The sequence below is a fragment of the Drosophila persimilis genome, unplaced genomic scaffold (genome assembly GCF_003286085.1).
Source record: "Drosophila persimilis strain 14011-0111.01,24,50 unplaced genomic scaffold, DperRS2 tig00000191-arrow-pilon, whole genome shotgun sequence".
In the NCBI taxonomy this organism is placed as follows: Eukaryota; Metazoa; Arthropoda; class Insecta; order Diptera; family Drosophilidae; genus Drosophila; species Drosophila persimilis.
The window spans coordinates 1100873-1123190 of record NW_020825298.1 but is presented as its reverse complement, the minus strand read 5'-3'; the positions used below and the strand labels follow the sequence as shown (position 1 = coordinate 1123190).

At 46.6% G+C, this 22318-nt stretch overlaps 5 protein-coding genes across 7 annotated transcripts; 3 read left to right on the top strand and 2 right to left on the bottom strand.

The window, feature by feature from the left end:
- Positions 1–129: 129 nt before the first annotated feature.
- On the top strand, positions 130–1159 carry LOC6595401 (60S ribosomal protein L7-4). Its single transcript, XM_002020838.2, has 3 exons — positions 130–166; positions 233–881; positions 944–1159. Exons 1-3 carry the CDS (start codon positions 156–158, stop codon positions 1055–1057), a joined length of 774 nt encoding a protein of 257 aa, XP_002020874.2. The 5' UTR covers positions 130–155; the 3' UTR covers positions 1058–1159.
- A 20-nt stretch (positions 1160–1179) lies between these two features.
- LOC6595403 (WD repeat-containing protein on Y chromosome) lies at positions 1180–5537 on the top strand. The gene is made up of 6 exons (XM_002020840.2): positions 1180–1789; positions 1852–3091; positions 3155–3591; positions 3653–3851; positions 4517–4717; positions 4780–5537. The coding sequence occupies exons 1-6, from the start codon at positions 1180–1182 to the stop codon at positions 5435–5437; spliced, it is 3345 nt and encodes a 1114-aa protein (XP_002020876.2). The 3' UTR covers positions 5438–5537.
- LOC6595404 (rab3 GTPase-activating protein regulatory subunit) lies at positions 5456–9975 on the bottom strand. Its single transcript, XM_002020841.2, has 7 exons — positions 9900–9975; positions 9526–9835; positions 7677–9473; positions 7381–7597; positions 6041–7321; positions 5788–5985; positions 5456–5724 (listed from the first exon to the last, which is right to left on the bottom strand). The coding sequence occupies exons 1-7, from the start codon at positions 9973–9975 to the stop codon at positions 5548–5550; spliced, it is 4056 nt and encodes a 1351-aa protein (XP_002020877.1). The 3' UTR covers positions 5456–5547.
- Positions 9976–10143: 168 nt separating this feature from the next.
- LOC6595405 (short-chain dehydrogenase/reductase family 16C member 6) lies at positions 10144–12841 on the bottom strand. 2 transcript variants are annotated; one of them, XM_026988571.1, is made up of 6 exons: positions 12785–12841; positions 11777–11918; positions 11182–11338; positions 10969–11123; positions 10542–10908; positions 10144–10481 (listed from the first exon to the last, which is right to left on the bottom strand). In XM_026988571.1, exons 2-6 carry the CDS (start codon positions 11797–11799, stop codon positions 10218–10220), a joined length of 966 nt encoding a protein of 321 aa, XP_026844372.1. In that variant the 5' UTR covers positions 11800–11918; positions 12785–12841; the 3' UTR covers positions 10144–10217. The 2 variants fall into 2 exon arrangements, with proteins under 2 accessions (XP_026844372.1, XP_026844371.1); XM_026988570.1 differs by lacking the exon at positions 12785–12841 and adding an exon at positions 12166–12461.
- Positions 12842–16208: 3367 nt separating this feature from the next.
- LOC6595406 lies at positions 16209–17333 on the top strand. 2 transcript variants are annotated; one of them, XM_026988810.1, is made up of 2 exons: positions 16209–16830; positions 16900–17333. In XM_026988810.1, exons 1-2 carry the CDS (start codon positions 16243–16245, stop codon positions 17254–17256), a joined length of 945 nt encoding a protein of 314 aa, XP_026844611.1. In that variant the 5' UTR covers positions 16209–16242; the 3' UTR covers positions 17257–17333. The 2 variants fall into 2 exon arrangements, with proteins under 2 accessions (XP_026844611.1, XP_026844610.1); XM_026988809.1 differs by having other exon boundaries at positions 16209–16894; positions 16954–17107.
- Positions 17334–22318: the final 4985 nt, after the last annotated feature.

The window sequence follows — 22318 nt, the reverse complement described above, 5'->3', positions numbered from 1 at the left end:
ACTATTTTGAAAAATAAAATGTGATTTCGTTTTGTCATTCCCCACGTAACGTAGACACAGCTGATTCGATAACGATTCGATTCCTTTTAGTTATTGTTTTGATTGCGCTGCACGTGTTTTTTCTGATTTCGTTTATTAAAATAAAAAGTACAAAGATGTCGGACAAGTAAGGCTAATGAAAACTATATTCAATTGCTTATTCAATCCAACACAATATAATTACACTAACTAGATACGCCGTGCCCAACAAATTACCCGGAAAAACCGTCTCCGTGCTGAAGCATCGGAAGCGACGTATTCTGCAAGATCAGGCTGTCATTGAACAGAAGAAAAATGATCGCATTAAACGCAGACAGAAGACCAAGACGCATCACAAATTCCGTCGCGCCGAATCCTTTGTCATGGGCTATCTGAAGGCGGAACGTACCTCAAACCGGATCAGGCAAACAATCCTAAAGACGAACGTAACCGAACAGAGTGCGGCGGCCGCCGATGATTCAAACCCCAAACTGCTGTTTGTGATGCGCCATGCGGGCAAGAAAATCTTCGACAAGACCACAACGGACATATTCAAAACGCTGCGCATGGGCCAACGTCACAATGCCGTATTCCTGGAGAACACCAAGGAGAACCAACTGTTGCTGCGCGTGATCGAACCCTTTGTGGCGTACGGTAATCCATCATTGAGCACAATACGCGAGCTGGTGTTCAAAAAGGGCTTTGCCCGCATCGACGGCAAGAAGACGGCCATACAGTCGAACACCATGGTGGAGGAGCATCTGGGCGAGAAGGGTGTCATATGCCTGGAGGATATCATCCATGAAATTTGCACAGTTGGACCCAATTTTGCTGCTGTTACACAATTCCTGTGTGCCTTTACGGTAGGTTTCGTATGCGAATTCTTAGCAATTTCCTTATTCCACGATTCCGATTCTCTTCGCAGATGTCAAGTCCCCGCAATGGCTGGCAAAAAAAGGTCTCGGTTTCATACAAACGCGGCGGGGAGTATGGCTATCGTGGAAATGCCATCAACGAACTGGTTGCCCGCTGCCTCTAGAATCCCCCAATCTAGTAGACTTTTAAGTGATTGTTCAGTCTATAATACTATATTCTATATCTAAGTCCGATAATACACATTTTTCAATCAATTGAACAACTATATATAGTTTTGTGAGCAAAATGTCGATGATCTTCAATGCCAGTCAGGATAGCAAAACGGAGATCGAATACCAGACGATCTCCTCGACTCAGACCTATCTGGCGGAAGAGCAGTCAGAGCGTCTACATAATCTGATATCCAAGGAGCAGCTCGAGAAGCTGAATCAGGCCTTCAATGAACGTCCTGATTCACAGGTCGGCTTCGATGACCTACGAGGCCTTTTGCTGGAACAGGATATCACCTTCAACGATGCGGTGTACAACCGGCTCTTTTTGAAGATCAATCAGAATAGGGACTTTATGGTCGATTGGAACGAGTTCGTCTCGTATCTGATCTTCGGCTTCCAAGAGGAGGATCCCAGCAGCCAAAAGGAGTCGTTGATCCTGCCCATTTCGGTGGCACCTTCTGTGCGGAAAACGGAGCACCGATCGACTGTGTGCTGTGTGGCCCTGCTCAAGGCCAAGTCCGATCAGGTGCCCATCGAGGAGGTCACCGAGACGGTAAACTTCTCCTTTGGCGGTGAAGACTCCCCCGAAGCCTCTGGCATGTGGGTGACGGCCAGTCACGAGGGCATGCTGCGCTTTTGGACCTCCCACATGGAGCCCATTCGAACAGCAACCTCGGAGAGCAGTAAGTAGAGCAGTAAGCCTTGGTTCTCGATCCAGGGGTACCGTAACCCTCTCTTGTCTCAGTCCACCTGAAGATGCCCACTTGGATACTGGCTGTACAGGCTCTCTCGGATGTCAGCATAGTCTGCACTTCTTCCACAGAGCGGGAGCTGCGCTTCCACGAGACCATCGCCTCGACCTTCACACTCCGAATGGTCATCCGTAGCATGCCCCACGCAGTCTACTGCATGAGTTATGCCTTCTACAACAACGGCAAGGTACACTCGAAGCTGGTACTCGGGGATTATGCTGGCAACGTGAGGATTCTCTCATACTCGCCGAACCTGCGCGGTCCGTTCCAGGCCAAGCCGGGAGCTGCCCTGATCGAGGTGGTCTGGGCGGACGTGCTAAAGGGCAAGATACCCCAGATGATACCCAAGGAGTACATCAATCTGCATAACGAGATGATCAGCTGTGTCCACTATTCCCTCCACATGAACGCCTTGTTCGCCACTGCGGAGTACAGGAACACAAAAAAGTATCGCGGACGGTGTCCGGGCATGATCATGGTCACATACGATGAGCGGAGCAATTTTCGTGTACCTTTGGGTGTTTCCACCTTCTTTGTGGCAGAGAGCCATAACATTGTCGTCACTGGGGGACCCGATACGTTCGTTAGGATCTGGGATGTCTATATACCCACAGAGCCGTCGGCAATCCTCACCGGCCACAATGGTGGCATTGTCATGGTATTTGTGCAGCCGGAGGAGAACAAGGTGTACAGCGTGGACTACCAGAAGATCATTAAAGTGTGGGATCTCCAAGAGCACACACTGCTCCAGACCTACGGCGAGCTGGTGCGCCTCATACATCCCAGCGAGACGGATATGACCTACTTCTATCACTCGCATTTGCGCGAGCTCATTGTGGCCGGACGCAAGCTAATCTCCATCAAGTGCTGTCCACGCGTGAGAGTAGATCTAACTGATGGCAACACCCATGCGGCACCCGTGTCCGTGGTCCTGTACAATCGTCTGTTTCGGAATATCGTCACCTGTGGCCTCGACAGCTACATCATTGTGTGGGATCCTTGGAGTGGACGGCGCAAGATCATCATGAAGAACTGCCACACGAAAATGATCTACGGCGAAATAATTGACATTGAGATTACGGCCGCCACCTTCGATCCACTCGAGCAGTTCCTCCTCACGGGCGCTCGCGACGGTACCCTGAAGATCTGGAACTACAATAACGCGGTGGTGGTGCGAAACATGAGCATCATGCCGGACCAGGAGGTGACTTCAGTCATTTGGGTGGTGGATCGGTAGGTGTTTGACTCTGGCAGGCATACATACATACTTACTTCTCAAATGTCTCGGACCCGTAGTATTCTGGCCATGGGTTGGGATCGTCAGGTAACCGAATTCAATGATGTGGAGGGCCGCGAGTACGGGGATCCCAAGAAGTGGTCCAAGTTCCACACCGACGACATCACCTGTGCCGATGTCAAGCTGGGGGAGGGCGTGGTCACTGCCACCTACTCTGGCGAGGTTATATTCTGGAAGCTGGAGACTGGCCAGCCCTACCGAAGGTATAGCGTCATGGATCCCACACGCTTCATTGAGCTGAAACTCACGCCCGAAGAAGAGAAGTTAATGCGCCGAAGCAAGCGATTGATGTCTCGTTTGGGCTCCAGTCGCATGAGTCGAGCGACCGCCATTACTATGCCCAAGGCAGACGATGGCCGAGACTATGGCCAGAACGTACCCATCTCCGTTCAGGCCGTTCTATTCCTGCAGACTCGACCCCAGACCATACAACATGGTAAAGTGCACACCATATCGCAATTATTTTTATTGCTGGAACTTCCTTTTATTTCATCCAGGCAGTGTGTTTATCTCCCTGGACACTGGCTATATTCAGGTATATTCCCATCATTCCCGCGGTGGCTACATGAGTCAGTTTTTGTCCGTCCACAAGACCGGAGACTGTGTCCTTACCATGTGCACTGATCGCAAGAATCGTTACATCTACACGGGCACAGCCTTTGGCTATATCAAGGTCTGGCATATAGTCAACTACTGGTGAGTGTTGGATTAAAAGACTTTGGGTATATTTCAAGCTAAACCCCTTTGACGGGACCAAGATTTGACGCGTCCCAACAGGGCCCATCTCTCACACATCGCAGCACAAACATGCATATGTAGATACTTGACAGGAGAATTCCCGAGAATTAAAAAAATATCATACCTGTCGTGTGCTCGACTCGAGTCTTGCTCTGATTAGGCCTTTTGATGTTGGGCTGCATCCCAAATTCCAAAAGATTCCCCCCCGATGATTTAGAATTGATAATACTCCATTACTTTTCCCACTCGCGTCTCCTTATCAGAGCACCTACTGTATCCGCCATAAAAGCAATCCTCAGGCCATTAAGAAACCACACGAAACTACCTCTAACGACATTCCTCATTATCCTGCACGTTCATCAAAACGAATTCCACCCACAAGAAACCAACTTCCTCCTCGGTTGGCTTGTCTTGTGTCTTGCGTGTCTCAACAAAGTTCCCCCAATTGCCAAAAGCAAAGTTTCTTCTGTACATATAATAAATAACTCATAACTGGTCGGAGAAGGCACTCGCGACTACCTAGTGAGGCTCACTTGTTGCCATGAACGATGTTTGCCTGATTAGTCGAAGCCCGACGAACCACTAACCTAGTACAACCTGTCTCGTAACATATCTCATTCTAGCGTGCCGGAAGCGGAGAAGGTGCACGTGTGCATGCCCAGGCTGCGGCTGGAGTTTATATTCATGAGAAAGGAGTTCTGGGTCACACGGGCCAAGAGGGTGGTGCGCCATCAGCGTGAACCGCTGCTGGTCAGCTCCTACAAGGCTCATCTCAAGGCAATCAATTCGATAGCCTTTATTAATCTGCCAAAGATTGTGTTTTCGTAAGTTTTGTAGCAATAAAGATTGTGTGTGGCGAAATCCGCCATTAATCGTCCACTTTCAGGGGCAGCCACGATTACTCCTGTCGCCTGTGGACACAGGGAGGCCGCTACTTGGGCACCCTGGGCACAGTTCTGCCTTGGTCCAAGCTTTCACCCTTCGAGCGTGCTGGGAGTGAGAATCAGGTCTATCGCCTGCCACCGGACATCAAAAAGGTGGCCAGCTCAACTACACTTAAGGTGATCTCCGGCGTCCAGATGGATCGACCCGCTAAGCGAGCCGAGGTCAAGGCACCCGAGGATCGCGATGAGGAGACCGCCCAGACGGACGATGGCTATGATCTAAAGAAAATCTTCGATAAGCCCCTCAAAGAACCCATTCTGGGCAAGCACTTCACGCTGCCCGGTAAAAGTGTCATGGATCAGCGCATCGATGTGGACACCACTCAGAGCTACATTGCTGTCTACACGCATCTTAAGGTCCATCACACTGAAATGCTCGAACGTCTGCCCACGCCAGCTGTGATAAGTCGCGTTGCGGGCGAGAACTACATGGATCATTATGTGCCCGTCGAGGGCAAGGTGGACTTGAGTGGATCGGCTCTGAATATCAAGCAGCCGCCGCGTCGCAATGTGAGGCCCAACGACCCACGAAATATGCGCATGGCCAAGACTCGCGGCGACATGGGTCCTGGTCCCAGTCCCAGCCAGCAATCTGAGTAGTCTCGTCTCGTGTCTCTGTCAATGGATAAAATCATATATATTTTTGGGGGTATTGCTGCTCAATGATTTGGTGGTTAAATTAAAGTGTTCCTTTCTGTTGCCTTAAGCATTTAATTCTGCAAGATGCGTACAGCATTGTACATCTGGCCGATGATGGGCAGCTGCTTGCACTCGCGTCGACACAGGCACTTGTAAGTGTGGCCCAGCAGCTTGTCCAACGCTACCACATCGATGTCTTCCGGCTTGGTGGCAGTAATCGGTATGCTATGCTCGGTTAGGGGTTCCTTCTGCGGGACGGTGAGAACGGGGACGGATCAGTTCTGTGGGTGGTAAACGCTGGCAGCACTTACCAGGTTATCCAAGTAGCCCAGCAGTTGATGACCCACAGAGGCTATCTTGAGAAAGGTGGACTGGGAGCTCTCGGCATACAGATTGAGCCGTCTGCCGGCTATTTCTAACAGTAGTCTTCCCAGTTCCTCGTCCTCGCTGATATCCTGGAGCAGCGTCTGGGCTTCGGCATCATAGCCAAATGCATAAAGTTCCACAATCTGTTCAAGAAGGTGTTCGGTATGTGGGTGCAGACAGAGATGATTCAAGGCTCACCTGTCGCCTCAATATCGGTAGCTTATCCAACTCCCAGCTGTCGGCCAGCGTGCAAATCTTGGCCATGTAGTAGACATGATCCAGTATGTACAGCTGCTGGAGATCCTCCCTGATCAGATCCATGGTGACAGACACGACGCGGCAGAGGAAATCTGTGCGCTGCTGCTGCAGGACTAAGTCAGGGCCTGGCAGAATGTAGGGCAGCTCTTTGTTGATCTCCGCCAGCAGGGCTTTGTTGCCCATGGCATCGAAGAGCAGCGTAAGCGGCTTGGTCACGCGTAGCTGGAAAAAGGCAATAAAATGCAGAACACTGCAGAGTTCTGTCTGCAGCTGGAGAAGCTTGGGCATGGCATGGTGCTGCTGCAGGGCCAGAAACTGAAGGGGGAGTGCTCCCTCGGTGAGCGACTGCTCGAAATGTAGCTCTCGCTTTTCGTGCTCCAGGGAGGTGGAAAAGTGCTGCAGAAACTCTAGGCTTAGCTCGAGAAACTCGGGCACTTTGCCGGCCGACATTTCCAGATCCTGCTGACACATCTTGTCGACGGGCAGGCGTCCCACCTTTTGCATCAGTTTGGCCGCTGCCTGCAGCGGGAACTTCAGGGTGGCATTCCACAGCATGCAGCAGATTCCATGCTTCAAGGCCCAATCAGGGGTACGGAACTCGGCCAGACAGAGCAGAGCTGACCTCATGTGATCCAGCGATGTGAGCTGTTTGCTCCACTGCACCATATACTGCCAGGACATGAGGCTCAGCAGCACTCCGGACTCCAGGCTAAAGGGAAAGTGGGCTCGTAACAGGGCCAGTCGCTCCAGTACCGGTTCAGGTGCAGGCACTTGCACTTCCTTGGCCAGTTCTAGCTCGGATTCGGTTTCATCGTTTTCTTGTTTCTCTGCTGCTGCTGCTGCAGCGGCAACTGCCGCCGCTTCTTCCTCCTTTACTTTAGCTCTGGTGAACACTCGACTTTCTTCATCCTGCTCGTTTTCTGGTGCCGTAATCTCCACGATCTTGCTGGGATGAAGCTGCGCACTGACCAACCATTTGGCAGCCAGCTCTGTGACGATGCCTTTGCCACCGTTTACGATGCTCTTGAGGCTGCAGTCTGGTGTCTCGTACGGCATTTCCGGACCCACTGGATCCCGGCAGGTAAGTGGCTTTCCTAAAATGGCTCCTAGGACAGACACATCTTCCAGTTTTCCGGTGAGCAGACCCCACTGTGCCTCGTCATGGGATATGCGTTCCCAGCGTTCTTCCTCCTCGTTCTGGGATGATTCGTCGCACGAGCCCTGGAAAATGGAATAGTAACCAAGGGGAACGAATATATAAAAGATACGACAGACCGCACCTCCTTTCGATTGCGCCAGAGATTCGTGGCGACCGTTTTGCAGACAATTGCCACCAGAAGACCAGAGAACTGTTTGCTCTCCAAGAGCTGCTCGCGCACCTCCTGCCACCAGGGGGAAATGGCATTGTATGCATAGTCATGGATATGATCGCCAGCCAGCTCGCAGATGGTCTGTACCATTGCCGCAATACGCGACATGTCCTCCACGACTTCATCACTGGGAAAAACAAAGCAAAGAAAAACAAATTTAAATTTAAGAATAGATGAGCTTAAAAGGGGGTTTCGTTTGCTCCTACCAGTTGTTGTACTTGAAAGGCTTTTCCAGCCAGAACCAAATTATTAATGTCAGCAGATCCTTGCTGGGCAGGCAGGCCTGACCGATCCACTCCTTGAACTGACCAAAGCACAAGCCTTGGCCAAAGAACTGACTGAAGAGATCAATGCTGACGGCACCAAATTTTTCGGCCTTCTCTGGGAGCAGACTGATGCCGTCTGGGCTCTCGATATTGAAGATGCTCAGGTAATCGATAAACTCTTCGGACTTGTGGCCATCCCTTAGCTGGAAGCTGACTTCTCGAGTGGTGGATGGTTTATCCTTCGCACTGCCATCGTCCAGGAGCAGAACCAACTTATTGATCGTCACCAGATCGGCGTCCGAGAGCTCCAAGTGGTCGACTGGGGGTTCGTTATCATTTCTATGGCTGACTTGGCTGAGGGCCAAGTAAAGGTCGGTGAGGCGCTTGTAGTTCTCGATTTGATGTACAAACTCGTGAAAATCTTCGCCAGATGTAGGTTCGGGTAGCGGCTTCTTAATGAATGCATTAATAATGCATTGGAATACAAAGGGCTGCAGTTTCTTGCTCTTAAGTAACATTTCCAGACACTGCTGTCGCACCTCCAGCGTCTGCAGTTCGCTGGCCAGCTCTGCAATCTCCTCTAGCTTCTGGTCATTGGCCTCATCGTGGCTTAGAGCTCGCATTTGGTTCCTTAGACGCCTCAGAATATGGATATCGCGCGATGTTTGCGAGTTGGTCTCGCTCAAAGCGTAGTGAAATGGTATGTGGATCTCTTTCAAGCTGCTGTCGCTCGGATCCAGGAACAGACAATGGTTTATGCCAGCCGATTTCCTTGAATGCCCTCCTCCTCCGCCCGTTGCTGGTGCAACACCAAGTGCACTGTGGTTGCTGTAAATCAATTGGCCGCTCTTTGACACAGTAAAGGCGGCCACTTTTGGACCATTCTGCAGAGCCCAGATGTCCAGACAGCCCATACGCGGCGCATAGATCACCAAAAACAGGGCCTTTCTCTTGTGTGTCTTTATGCCACGCACAGACTTCTCCTTGACGGGCACAAAGGCGCATTGGGCATCGCGATAGCCCTTCCACACGCGCAGAATGATTGCCTGTTGGGTGTCAACCATCATCACCCGATCTAGATTATCCGTGACGACAGCCAAGCGGCCGCCCGGGGCTATGGCCAGGGTTAGACCATCCCTTTTGCCGTCATACAGGCGGCATCGTATCCTCATGGGCGCCTCCTTGGTAGGCAATGGCAGAGGGGCATCTTCGGGGGTTGGCGGCGGTCCCGGGGCACGCTTGAACAATCCGCCCAGTAGATTATTATAGGCTAAGCCTATTACACCCTTGGCCACCTCACCCAGTGACACGGTCTTGTAGCCCTCCTCAGCATGAAAGAACCCCAAATAGGGTTCCGCTCCGGCTGCCAGCACTTGGGAGCTTCGCGGCGGTGTGGCATGCACCTTGGCGTAGTAGCCGTGACCAATGCTCTGCTGGACAATGTAATCGTAGGTCGGGGGCCGTTGTGTGCTCGATATGGCTGCGTCGTTAATGATGCCCTCGCGCTCCTGCTTGAATTTGAACTTCTGGAACGGCACCACATCCGCTATGGGATAGGAACCTCTCTCAAGAGCGCCACGCTGGACATTATGCCGACAGTTGGTCAGCGTGGGTAATATATCCTGGCCCTTTATGAAGCACAAACAGCGCGTGTACACAATGTAGAGCAAAGCATCTCCGTCTGAATGGCGTGGAGGTGATTGCAATTTGACGCCAATCACAGGATCCTCCTGACAACTGCAACATATACTGATTAATACCTGAGTGTGGGAAGGGTTTAATGACTAACCATTGAGAGAATAGCTTTTGGCCGGCGTCTGTGTAAAAGACGACCAGTCCAGATACCAAGCCCACTGCCACGCAGGTCCATTCTATAGCTCCATCAGTGTTCCGGCTCTGAGTCATGGGCAGACACGTCAGGCTGGTCACAATCTGATTGGGATCCTCCAGCTCGCCGCACCACCCCATGGCGTAGGTGTTGGCATGCCCATTGCTGCTCCAGCAGGTCGATAGGAAGGCTAGCTTCTCCCCCTGGGCCAGGGCGATCAGCTCCCCCGTTGGGGATATGGCAGAGTTAATGCCGTTTAGCCAGTTATCGTCTGCTCCATGGGAAGATTTTTTGATTAACTACGGTAGTGCTAGGCTTAGCTTTCAGCGTCTCACCATGCCCCAGGCCAAAATATTCCTGAACTTTTCTAAAATCGCGTATTTCCCCAAATGTTTTCACTTCACAGGCCATTTTCTTTTGTTGTCATCGCACAGCTGTTAGATGATGATAGTTTTCGAAGTAATATAAACGGCGCTATCGATGCAACAGGTATCGATAGCACTGTTTTTGACATTCACAACGAGATTTGGGCGCAATGTTTTGAAGTGCAGTGCTTTTGTATGTGTGTATGCACGTGTGTGTGTATACATAGGTAGTTTATTTCAATACATATTCCGTTTATTTTATTTTACTGCAGCATAGTCAAGGTAAATCTAAATTAAGTCCGACTCCACACCACTGTCAATGTAGTCCTTCAGCATCAGACCACAATGATCGGGAAGAAGCCTCGTCCAGTTGTTGATGTGCAGCAGACAGCTAGGAATAGTTGCCTCTAGCGTGTCGGAGCGATGCGCCTCCACGATGCGCCTTGCCACCTCCTTGGGATCCAGCAGACCCAGAATGGATGGGAACTTTACCTTTGGATGCTTGCACAGGCCCGTATTGGTCATGTACGGGAAGATGGTCGTGGTTTTTATCTGTGCACAAAAAGCGGGTTATTTCTGAACCGAATCTCTATGTCCAATTAATAGTCCTACCATATTTTTATATGGTCCTTCGCGTAGTTCTTCATGGAGTGCCTCCATCAGACCGCGCACTGCGAATTTGGTGGCACAGTACGGGACCAGATTTGAAAGTCCCACCACACCAGCAATCGAGGACAGAGCGATAATGTGGCCGCGATTCTTCTCCTCCATGTGGGAAAGGAAGGCCTGTATTGTCCAAAACTGCGAGAACACATTCACATCGAAGACACGTTGGATCTCTTCAGCCGATTGCTGTAAAATGGGGTGCGTGGGCATGATGCCCACATTATTGACCAGCACCGATATGGGTCCGATATGGGGATCTGTCTTGACGCGATCCGCCAGTGCCAGTACCTCCTCACGCTTCGAGACATCGCAACTGGAAGATTATATCAATATCAAAATGCTGATTCCTCTGCTTGAGTTTTGGAATACCAACATGAAGCTGTGAACATCGCCCAGATTAAGGCGCTTGGCCTTTTGGACGGTCTGAAGGTTGTTCTTCTCATTAATGTCCACACATACCACAGTGCTGCCCAATGAGGCGTAGTGCAGGGCAAGCTCCCGACCAATTCCGTGGCCAGTGCCGGTAATCTAGAACGAAGCATTTTATACTTTTAATTAAATATGCAATAGAAAATTCGTTACATACCAGAACAACTTCACCGCTGATATCCTTAAGACTTCTTTTGGGTAATACTTTCTGGATGAGCATGACAAACATTTCCAGGAAGATGCGCAAAAAAAGCAGCAGAAACTGTACAAAATCCTGCAGAACATCAAATATTCTCTTCGATGCAGTTGTGGTGCTACAAATTATAGAACAAACATCAGACTCAACACTCATTGTGTATTCCATGGCCAATAGCTCAACAATTAGTTGGGTCAACTACTAGCTCAAGTAGAAGCAAATATTTGCCAAAAGTCGAGGCTTGGCAAGCCCCGAAATAATATAATTTGTCTATTTGTATGCGGTTGCTGCATGTGCAATGTTCAAACGGTCGAATAGATTGCATTCGCCGGACTTTGCCATAGTATCACCCAGAGCACAGCACATAGCACATCGCAGCAAGCATAATAAGATAATGGAAAATGTTGAGACTGATTCAAGTGTTGACTCTGGGTCTTGGCCCCTTTTGTAGAGCGCTTGGGGTTCGGTTCTCTGAGTTGAACGTTTCGCTGGGGATGCCAGCGCAATCATGCTCTGCTCCCACATAAAATACATACATATTGCGACAAACACTTACTGGATAATTTCACGCTCAATCATGGCGACAGTTGGATAAGAATGGTATGGTATTTGGGTTTGTTCCTTTTTTATCTTTTGCTCTGACAGCCCTTTGAATGCGAAGCAAAGTCAAGCAGAGCGCCCAGTGATATTTGTAATTTCTATAATGAAAAAATTATAATGATTATCAGTCACTGCTAGCTGGATTTGCCTTTTATTATTTATTATCTCTTCCGTATTTGCTGGTTTCTGCTTTGCACAATTTTTGGTTAGCTTCAGCATTGTGCAGTTTATTGTATTTTTCCTTTACTTTATACAGCTGGCGGCGTAGGCGAGCGCGAAAAGCAAATGCAACATTTCCACTTTCGTTTTCGTTTCGTTTTGCCCCTAAAAATGAAAATTACGTACACTCCAATGTGGCACACACAGAGCGAGAGAGAGGACGACTCGATTACGCCTATGCATTGGCCTATGCCCATGCCAAAATGTGCAACTAGCCAAACGGGCCACTTGGAGGTGCTCTTGGCGTATTCTCTTCGAGTCGATTCGGACTGCGCTGCGGCTGGCTGGGACTCTCACATGGCTTGTTGCAATGGGGAAGCCAAGTGTTTGTTGCAACAACCAAAAGCCATAACCGTACAATGCACCGAGGGTTGCTTGGTTTGTTGTGATATTTTGGGGTTGGGAATCTATTGGGTTTGCAAACTGAACTTTAGTCAAAAGAATTGAGTTATGGATGTTTATTTTTTTTTTTGAGTTAAAATAAGCTGTTTCAGTAGAGAATGATGCTCTTTCAAAATGATGCCTTATGATAATATTACACAAAAACTCTGGACAAAAAGTTCAATTAAATATTTCAATGACTATTTTGATATCGTTGGACACTGTTTTAATGTTGTTCACACTTGTACATTGCCAATTTTCCACTAAAACATTGCACCACTCCAATTACAAGACTCGAAATCCCAAGATTCCTTTGCACATATTCCGAAAACTGGAATGAAAACCAAGCTTTCGCAATATTTACACAATATCCCAAAGATCCGAAACACAGATTTTTTTCCAAGTCAAAGCCTGAGCGACCCGTTAAGTCTCGGTGCTCGCAGCAAACTGATTTTAGCGGCGGGTGCTGGGAGCATACAAAGCCTTCAATTCCATCTGGCTGAGCCGAGCTGAGCGACGGCTCCAAGAGAGAATCACTTTGGGGCATCAGAGAGCGAGAGACCGGCCACAGCCCACAGATCCTTGAGATCTAGTCGGTAAACGTGATAAATGATCATATGTGTATATGGCCGTCTTTGTTTACACGTCTCCAACTCCTGGCAGATGTGACCTTCATTCAGGGTGGGGTAGGGTCCATACTGAAACAAAAGACCGGGAAGCAACAGCTCCAACATAAGTAAACGAAGCTAAGCATGATTTACCGTTTCTTTGCTTAATGTTTTCTTTTTGTTTTTGTGTTGTTGCGGTTTTGTTGGATGAGCAAGCAAAAATCGATCTGCCGTCGGAGCCAAGTTCAAGTTCAGCAATCAAAGCCGAGACACAGAGAAAGAGAGAGAGTGTTGCAGTCATGAGAAAAAAGATAAAAGAGAGGAGAGTGCGCGAGAGCACAATATGAACTCCGTTTCTGGATATAAACTCTTTTCCAGCTCTTGTCCTTGAGGCGATAACCAGTATTTTGTTCAGAAAGTGACTTTTACTTTGATCTGCATTACTTTACTATGCTTTAATTATTTTGGTGTTTTTGCATACCCTTGAAGAGGGCATAATATATTTTTCACTGCACAGCAGAAAATGTTTCCGCTTCTATTTTCATGATAATAAGCATCGACATCAGAAACAATATATGAGTAACCATGTCAGTACATCCGACAGACTGACTGTTCGTTCATTTTTTCCTATACGTTGCACATACATATCCTCCACAATCGGATAGCTAGGAGCGGCGATAGGAACGATTGATAAACAATTCTTTGTGCAAAAAATTTGCATATTACCATCGACCGAAACGTCACATATTGGCAAGATGATATTGCTGTTGCTTTCTGCTATCAAAATCGCTAGCTTCCATTGGAACGATCAGTGTGCAAGGGCATCATAAGCTTCGGCTCCAGATGCTGCATACATTTTGATTTATCTTCTGATGTTGTCTGTAGATAACCCTCGTTGCTGTGGGGAAGGTCATTGAAGGGTTGCCCGCATTTTCCGTTCAATTCTGTGCAATCGACGACCCGTTCACCTAATTGGTGTCAATTTGGTGTCGGGACAGTAAGTAAGTACATAGCAGCACATGTAGTACATAGCACAGTAAAAAGCTGTCTTAGTGGACAGGGGCCCTACATTTTCTTGCTCCCAGTTGCTTAAAAATAGTTGTTCCTTGTCGATCCAATCTCATAGGAGGACACCTTAATTATGCTAGAGCCCTCCCTCCTAGAGAAATACCACTGTACTTACACTTTCCGGACTGTTCATCAAATGTCATCGCATTTAAAGGTCTGTAGAGCATAAAGCATATAGCACCCAACCCTAATCAAATTTCGAAATTTGAGTTCCCTGAGTGCCATTAAAATAATCATCGACTTCCACACAAATCCAAATAAACAAAGTTTCTGGTTATTATGTCCTCCCTTCTTCCCAAAAACCATCGCATTCCCTTTGGTTAATGGCCGTGTTTGTGGTCTGTGGTCTGGGGTCTAGCTTGTTGCTTAATGTTCGGGCTTTATGGCACCCTCCCGCTCCCCCCATGCCCATGCCAGTCTTCTAGTACAAGTATTTTCTCCTTATCGATATGGCGTGCATTAGCAATCAATATGACATGTCAGTCACAGGGTGACGGAGGGGGGGAATAACAGCAGGTAAAGCTAAGGCAGGGGACTCGGAGTACATTCATTCGTATCAGATCTGATTTGATCTGATTTCTGAAACGGGTTACTAATGTGCAATGCATACAATTTTTATGTTTCTATTTCTGAGTTTATTAAGGAGGTTCTGTACTGTCAAAGCTTGGAACAATAATGCTTACTTCAATATTTATGTGCCTAAATATATTTCCGTTGACGGTCAAAAACCAATTAAGAAGTTTCAACCGATTTAGCCAACCTTGACATTGAGATATTGCCCTCATATTAATGCATGTAGTACTCGACGTACATCACTGAATATGTACATACATATATATACATATATACACTGCAATGCATATACTAGTAGATGTTCCATTAGCTTACCTCATCTTTAATTTGAATATTTATAAAAACATTACACTTGGTATGTTCTGCTAATTGTCAACTATCAATCCGACTACTCGTCCTGCCATTAACATGCAATACAGAATCAGATGAAAACGCCGCAGATGGAATACCCTTTCTTGTACAGAGATACATAATTATAAGTTAATTGATCACTAATAGGATCTGCGATATTTATATATTTAAGCTTAGATTCGAAATGAGCTGAAAGATCAGTGGACTTTTTCGGAATCTACAACACCTTTTTCTGTCATTCCATCCCAATGATGGTTTTTCTGATGATAGATTCTGTTTGATCGTATGGTATCTTAGAAAAATCGTAGAATAAAAACCCATTGTGTTCATATTCAAACGATGATAAGATCATAATCATAATCACAATACCCTGATAAATATGAGATATGTTACTCTCTTAAAAAAAATGAATCTTTATTTCAAGTCAAAGTTATCTGTGAACTTTGAGCTAATACGCCATTCAAACAGTTACGCATACGTCCTGATAAATTAGTTGGGGCTTCCCCAGGGGCTAGGGTATTTTCATTGTCCACGCATGTGGCGGCAATGCAATGTGGCAGCCCGAAAGGCGGCTTCAGTTGTCGTTGGAAAGCCAGGCGGCAAACAACGTCAGGAAAAAACATGCGGTAGTCAGTGGAACGGGGATACCCGATGAAGGGGAACGGGAAAAAGGAAAGCCAAAATATGTGAGTGTCTAAGGAGATAGGCAACAAGGCAAGGACCTGCATATTGTTTTTTTATACTTCCTGTCTGTGTTAGTGTCTGTGCCTCTATATGTTTGGGTGTGTGTGTGTGTGAGCTCGTGATTTGTTTACCTGTCAAAATAATAAATATAACTTTTGTTTTCGTGGGGCATAAAATACGGTTGGCATTGGAATTGGATCCAAACAGCAGCGAAGCCAACCAGGGCGAAGGACTTTGGGGCGCTTGTCTGGCATGTCCTGTGCTGTGCCAAGTGCAGTGTCAAAAGTCAGGCGAAGGATAATGGCCCAGAGCCAAGACTGACATGAAAAATGCCCCCGACACTTGCCAGAAAAATTCGAAGAGAAAAATTGAATTCCTAGACATTTCTCGTTTGCCTTACAGTATGCAACAGTTTTGGCCTCACTTAAATGTATATTCAGTTGACTTTTCTTTTAAGTTCAAATAAATTTACAAACTCGTACTATATCTGATCACATAACTACTCCAACAAATCACCTTGACAGGCACGCTTCTCAGCATGCTCCTGTCACCGTCTAACCAGACATGCCAGCGCATCCTGTCCTTCATTGCTAGGATCATCTCCAGGCAGCTGAACCAGATGAGCCAGCACCGAAGGACGTCCCTTGTCCGTGCAGCCTTTGACCAGTTCCCGCCCCAGGAACTATGCCAGCGTCAAGCCTTCATCCCTCTGAAGGCGACACCCGGCTTGATGGCCATGCAGCGGAGTCAAGTTCGGTTCGGAGAGGATTACCGCATTTATCAGCAGAACATCGATCTGGACTCCTTCTTCGGAGAGGAGCCAAAGTATGACAAAGTTTCGGATGTCTGCCTGCTCAACGATCACTTCATACTGGTGAAGATGCCCCAGTTCCAGCAGCCCAACAGCCCAGCAGTAAAGGCACCAACAACACAATCGCCTCCCCAGACGAAATCGAAGCTGCCGCGTTGCTTCAAATGCAGTCGTAGCAGTCGCGTCTCGCCCATTCTGGAGGAGATGGAGGAGAAGCGTCCTCAGAGGAGCTGCCTGAAGCCCTGGGCCAGCAGGGACATGGATGAAGTTGAAGTTTTTGATTCCACCACGACCATAACAACCATCCCAAGTGAGGCCAGCAGGAACGGCCTAGACGATATTGAGACCTTCGAATCCATCACTAAAATAACATTTCCACGTAAGAGTTTTGTTCGTGCTCCTCCTGAATCTGTGATAGTAGAGCAGCCACATCTGCAGCCGCATCCGCAGCCTCCTCCAATCCCTGCTCTTCTGCAGCTGGAAGCGATTCATCCAGCAGCATCAGCCCCAGTCGTCGAGACGCCTCTTCTTAGCCGCGCTCCAATCCATTGGTTTCTGTGGCCCTTCCGGCGACGGCTCCACTCCAGACCCAAGTCCAAGCCCCCGCTGGCCGCCGTTCATAAGACGTACTTTGTGCGCTGGAGCAAACCCCCGGACACCATCTGGCAGGGCTACGGCGTGGACAGAGGCGAGAAGGAGCATAAGATGGGTCTGCGGCGCTGTCGTTCGGCAGTCTTCTGAGCGAATCAATCATCAGATAAAGATAAGATATATTTTTAAAGATTACTTTGTTAAGGGTCCAGTAATTTTCTTCTTAAAGAGCTTAAATGGTTTCAGTTATAATTTTTAACAAAAAAAAATAATTAATTATAATAATTATCGATATTTGAAATTATGTACAAAGGGGATCCAATGAGATCCTGAGCTCAATCTCACGCTCAATATAAGAGAGCATAAATACTCGTGAGAGCATTAGAGGTTATGCAATATATTTCTAGAGCTTTACATGGGTTCTTGATTTCTTTACATTTATTTATTTATTATAAAAAATGGGTTTATGGGTTTTAATTTTTCAAGAAATCATTCATATTTTGTCTAGAAATTAGAACAGATTTTTGGAGCTACATATATAGATTTTAAAGATCAAGGATTAAGACTTAAGATTAAAGACTTAAGGATAAGTAGGAATTTATAGAGATTTAATATGGATCATATCATTATCGTTGTACGGATCCTGAGAGGTACAGGTGTATATAAAAAGTATGCAGTGAAATAGTTACTCATTTTTATAAGTATAAATTTTGATCATGAAGGAAGGATGACATGAAAATGTTATAGAAAACGCTTTGTACATTAATTCAAGCTTAAGGATAATTATAGTCTGTGGAGGACGGACCACGTCGAACCCTTCGAGAGCACATGTCAAACTTCAATTTCCGCATGCAAAATTAGTGCCTGCCACAAACACACAAACTTTAGCCACATTGTGGAGAGCCTTACAATAACTCCAAAATGAAGGAAAAAGCACTACCAAGAAGGCAACAAAATGCAAACTACGTAAATTGCTGGGGCCAATCCACTGCAGATAAAGTGAAGCAGAAATGAGAGAGAAAAAAAGCAAAACTTTGACTCCTTTTTTCAATGGAATATGCACGCGTCCGTGAAGCGTTGATGGAGTGTATGGTGCTCTGAGGAGGTAGGGGGGTGCTTCATTAGCTTCGCGCCTGCAAAAAGTCGGGCAATGTCGTTCGTTACTCCCCGGTATGGCCGCTGGATTTCTCTGCCGCGTAGTTCTACAACTAATTGCAAGAGGCCCCGACGTTTGACCATAAAAAACAACAAGTTCATGATAAAACTACAACTACTGTCTGAAAGTATGACGGTGGGGAGACGAGGGGGCGTGGATGCAAGCCCCGTGCGCCACAATATACATAATAATAAAATAAAATTAAAACCGTCACGCCAGGCGTCAGAGGCAGAGGCAGAGCGGCAGAAAACAAAGCACCCAAAACCGTACCACAACCGAGCCCAAAGGAGCTGCCACTGAAGCTGAAGTTGCAGCACACATGTCCAGAATGAGACCCCATCCAGCCCTCTGCCCAGTGTGACTGCCACTGAGGCAGCAGGTCACCATAACGAACCATTAATATGCAAGTTCCCCTCAAAATTGGACGATAAGAACCCAAACGCTTTTCTTTTATCGAAAATCGAACTACGAACTTTGTGTATAATATTGCTCTCCATTGTGTTTTCACATTGATTGCCCCTTCTGGTCTGGTCTGTGCGGCCCGACCTGTGCTTGTCATTAATTATAATGTCGGCATGGAGGCGAGCGAGCACATTACCATTTTGGCCAAATGTTGAATTAGATGGCTTTGAGTTGGGCTCAGGGGATTGAGGAATTGCTTTGCTGTATGTATGTTGCGGTATAGCAAGGGGAGGGAGTAAAACAAAAGTGAAGGACGGCACCTGTTTGCTGCAACAAGGGATTTCCACGTGGTAGTATCTGCTGTAGATTGCGGGGAATAGAGATAAGTAAACTGATATGTATTTCAGTAACTTGTTCTCTTATAAACATACAGAACAGATTTAATAGTTCAGGGATTCATCCGCCTGGACAAACAGCAGCCACAGCAACAGAAAGACACTTTACTGTATGATTAATAAACACTTTAGAGAGTTACAAAATGTCTTGATGGAATAAAGAAAAGGTTCATATTTCAGAAAATATATATTGGAATGACTACTTCACATGCTACCCCCTAAGAATTCAAAGATATGTCATGATATCGTCTTAACTCTATACTTTTCAATCTCACAATGAAGGTCATTCTTTCTTGAAGTTTCTCAGAGAGTCATGTTTATTGCATACTTTTTTTTTTACTAATTACTATGTAGAAAAAACACTTTTTCTATCTGAATCAATCTAAATGTAAATCTAACTAAATAATTCGTTTTCAATAACTTCTTTGTTATCTTTTTGTGTGGCCCATATCGCAATACAAGTTTCATTAGCCAGCATATTCGACTTGCAGCTTCAGTTAATTGGCGGAAAGTTGCATATCGGTTCCGGCCAACTGAAGTTTTTGGCACCCCGGAGTCCGGAGTGCGGTGGATGGCAGACAGAGGACACTTGCTGGGCCAAGATGCCAAAAGGAAGCTGACAAGTTGCTAACATCAGCCATAGTCCATTGGCCATTGGCCATAAAAGGAGCAGCAAGAGAAGCAGCAGAAACTAAAGTCCCGCCAAGCATTCCAAATCGATTACGACTATTTTGAGAAGATCATACAGAGAGAGCAAACTATACATATATCTTTTCCACTCTCACAACAGCAAGGTGTTTATTAATAAAACTCCAACTATCCAAAAGAAACAGAGATGGATATACAGAACACTCATAGACAGAAGATGGAGAAAGAGAGACATCGTCGCGAAACAGAAACAGAAACAGTTGGTGGTAAACAAAGTGTTGACAATACCCAGATCTCAGAGAAGGACCATGTCAGAGTCCGTGTCTGTGTCCGTGTCCGAGTCGTTGGCACCGACTGCGCAACGGCCTTCGGCCCGGTACGGGCAATCATCGTTAATGATGGCAATGTCCTTGTGCGCCTCAATTTGACAAATCAATTTGTGCGCTAACAGCATGCGTTCTACGGCCAGGACACGGCTGTCCCGAGCTGTCCCACTGACTTGGACGAGGACACAGCACAACGGCAGATCGGGGAGAAGAGAGAGGGATCACAGTACGAGTAGTTGGACCGACAGACCAAACCGAAATGTTTGCCAATACACAGGATGGCAACTGTTTGGATGTGTCGTGGGGTGTCTGTCGCATAAATGAGTATACTACATCTAGATCTAGTCGGATCGTAGTCGGATAGAGATGGTGATGGTTCCATCAACTTCATTCATTTGGCTGGGATGGGATGGGATCGGATCTCATTTTGCTTCCTCTAATCCTCCTTATTCCCTATTATCCTTGACTTACAGACTTCGCACAATCTCTTCTTTCGAGCGAGATCTCTCTCTTCGGACAGAACACCTCATTAGCAAGGATTATCGCTGCAGTTTGAGAACTACCTAACCCTCTATCGATCCTCAAATCCTACCTGACTTTGACTCCGCCTGGCTGACTGAAAGCTAAGCCTTTCTTGGCTTAACTCTTGCCAGGACGACCGACTGGGACTGGGAAAGGGGTTTGTGTCCCGGCTGAGTGCTGCGCGCGAGGACGAAGAATGACAGCAAATAAAAGTTTATGATGTCGATCGTAAAAGTGCCAGAAACGAGTTGACCTGGTCCAGAGGCCCAGAGGTCCAGAGGGTTATGGTTTAAGGGCTGTGCGCCGTTTACTGCATTCTTCCTGGCAGCAAAGGATTATTTCCGAAATATCCTAATCCCTTAGAAAGCAGCAGAGAGAGAGAGCGCTACAAATCCTTTCGCAACCTTAGGACCTCGCTGCCCTCCTGGAATTGGAATTTTTGATTCGCAAATCCATCTCGGGGTTAGTCCACCTTGCTGTCGAGTAAATATTTTGAGGTTTTGCGCTGCTTATGTCCCAGGCACCGCCTGACGATCTCTGGCCAGGAATTTTATTGGTCCATCATGTGGCAGCGCAGGTAGATAGATCCGATCTGAACCGATCCGACGTCCAGTCCAGCAACAATTAATAAAAATATTAAATTAAATTTCATCTTGAGATTCGTTGTAAATTACTGTTTTCCCTGCCTTTGATGTTCAACACATTGTCGGCTCATTAATCACCCGGAGAAGGCAGTAGTCGCAGCGAGGGAGCGAGAGCGAGGCCACAGCCATAGCCACAGCCACAGCCTGCTCTGTCCCTGATCTCTGGACAGCACAGAGTTGAGAGTGGAGCTCCACGACTTCCATTTTCTACCCAGAGAAGCCCCAGAGAGAGGTTACCATCGGAGCTTTTCTTTTGCAGACACTTTGCTTAGTAATTTTGTATCGCTACCGAAAATTAATGCGTTATATTTTAGATTTAATCCATTCTCAATCGAGGCTTTCTACAGTAGCTCTCTCATGGCATCGAGTTTTCCCTGAGTCGTCCCGCTCAGTAGGTAGCGAATTAAAAACGTAATTGGTTTATTAACCTGAAAATATGGTGCGGGGTGCTATTAAATTGGCATTAGAAGATGGCTAGGAAATGGGGCATTCAAGGCGCAGAAGATTCCCACACTGAGAAGAGAAACTCCAAATAGAATAATGATTTCAAATCCTGTTTTCAGATATTTAGAAACTTAAGCAAAGAAGACACAAATGTATTGGTATCTCGGATTTACCAGCTGAAAAATGAGATAGCAAAAAAATTGCATATATGGTGGAGATATTCAACCGAAAAATGCAAGGCAGGAACCCAATATTTGGAAATTAGGAAATTTAGAATTTAGGAAAAGAGAATTGTAGGCTTTGATAGTGTCATACTAGGAGCTATTAGCAGAAAAAATGAACTGGTTTTTTCCTACATGGTGTGGACATTGCTTCTTGTACTTTGGTGCACCTCTAAGATTTATTGATTTGATATGTGTATACCTTGAACACGAAAAGTTTGCGGAACACTGATCTATGCTAGCGTCATCAAAGCGTATGCTTACGCATATATATATGTAACACAAATTACACATTAAGGAGAGAAAGAAATATGCAAAATATGAATTTGCATGAGAGTCCACTTCCAGCACCACCAAAATATTTGTCCGCTTTACGTTAAATATCATTATGATTATACCTGCTATCGGGAGAGTAAATAGGTATATGTTATTCTTATAGATGAAAAGGAATATT

Excerpts from the sequence above, each read along its gene's own strand:
- LOC6595401 (XM_002020838.2), top strand. Across the intron at positions 882-943 it reads AATTCCTGTGTGCCTTTACG|ATGTCAAGTCCCCGCAATGG; the intron begins GTAGGTTTCGTA and ends TTCTCTTCGCAG.
- LOC6595403 (XM_002020840.2), top strand. The coding sequence starts at position 1,180 with ATGTCGATGATCTTCAATGCCAGTCAGGATAGCAAAACGGAGATCGAA. Across the intron at positions 1,790-1,851 it reads AACAGCAACCTCGGAGAGCA|TCCACCTGAAGATGCCCACT; the intron begins GTAAGTAGAGCA and ends CTCTTGTCTCAG. Across the intron at positions 3,592-3,652 it reads ACCCCAGACCATACAACATG|GCAGTGTGTTTATCTCCCTG; the intron begins GTAAAGTGCACA and ends TATTTCATCCAG.
- LOC6595404 (XM_002020841.2), bottom strand. The coding sequence starts at position 9,975 with ATGGCCTGTGAAGTGAAAACATTTGGGGAAATACGCGATTTTAGAAAA. Across the intron at positions 5,986-6,040 it reads TACCGATATTGAGGCGACAG|ATTGTGGAACTTTATGCATT; the intron begins GTGAGCCTTGAA and ends CTTCTTGAACAG. Across the intron at positions 5,725-5,787 it reads TGGGCTACTTGGATAACCTG|AAGGAACCCCTAACCGAGCA; the intron begins GTAAGTGCTGCC and ends ACCGTCCCGCAG.
- LOC6595405 (XM_026988571.1), bottom strand. The coding sequence starts at position 11,799 with ATGATTGAGCGTGAAATTATCCA. Across the intron at positions 10,909-10,968 it reads GGCGATGTTCACAGCTTCAT|TTGCGATGTCTCGAAGCGTG; the intron begins GTTGGTATTCCA and ends ATAATCTTCCAG. Across the intron at positions 10,482-10,541 it reads AAGGACCATATAAAAATATG|ATAAAAACCACGACCATCTT; the intron begins GTAGGACTATTA and ends TTTTGTGCACAG.
- LOC6595406 (XM_026988810.1), top strand. The coding sequence starts at position 16,243 with ATGCTCCTGTCACCGTCTAACCAGACATGCCAGCGCATCCTGTCCTTC. Across the intron at positions 16,831-16,899 it reads TAACAACCATCCCAAGTGAG|AGTTTTGTTCGTGCTCCTCC; the intron begins GCCAGCAGGAAC and ends TTTCCACGTAAG.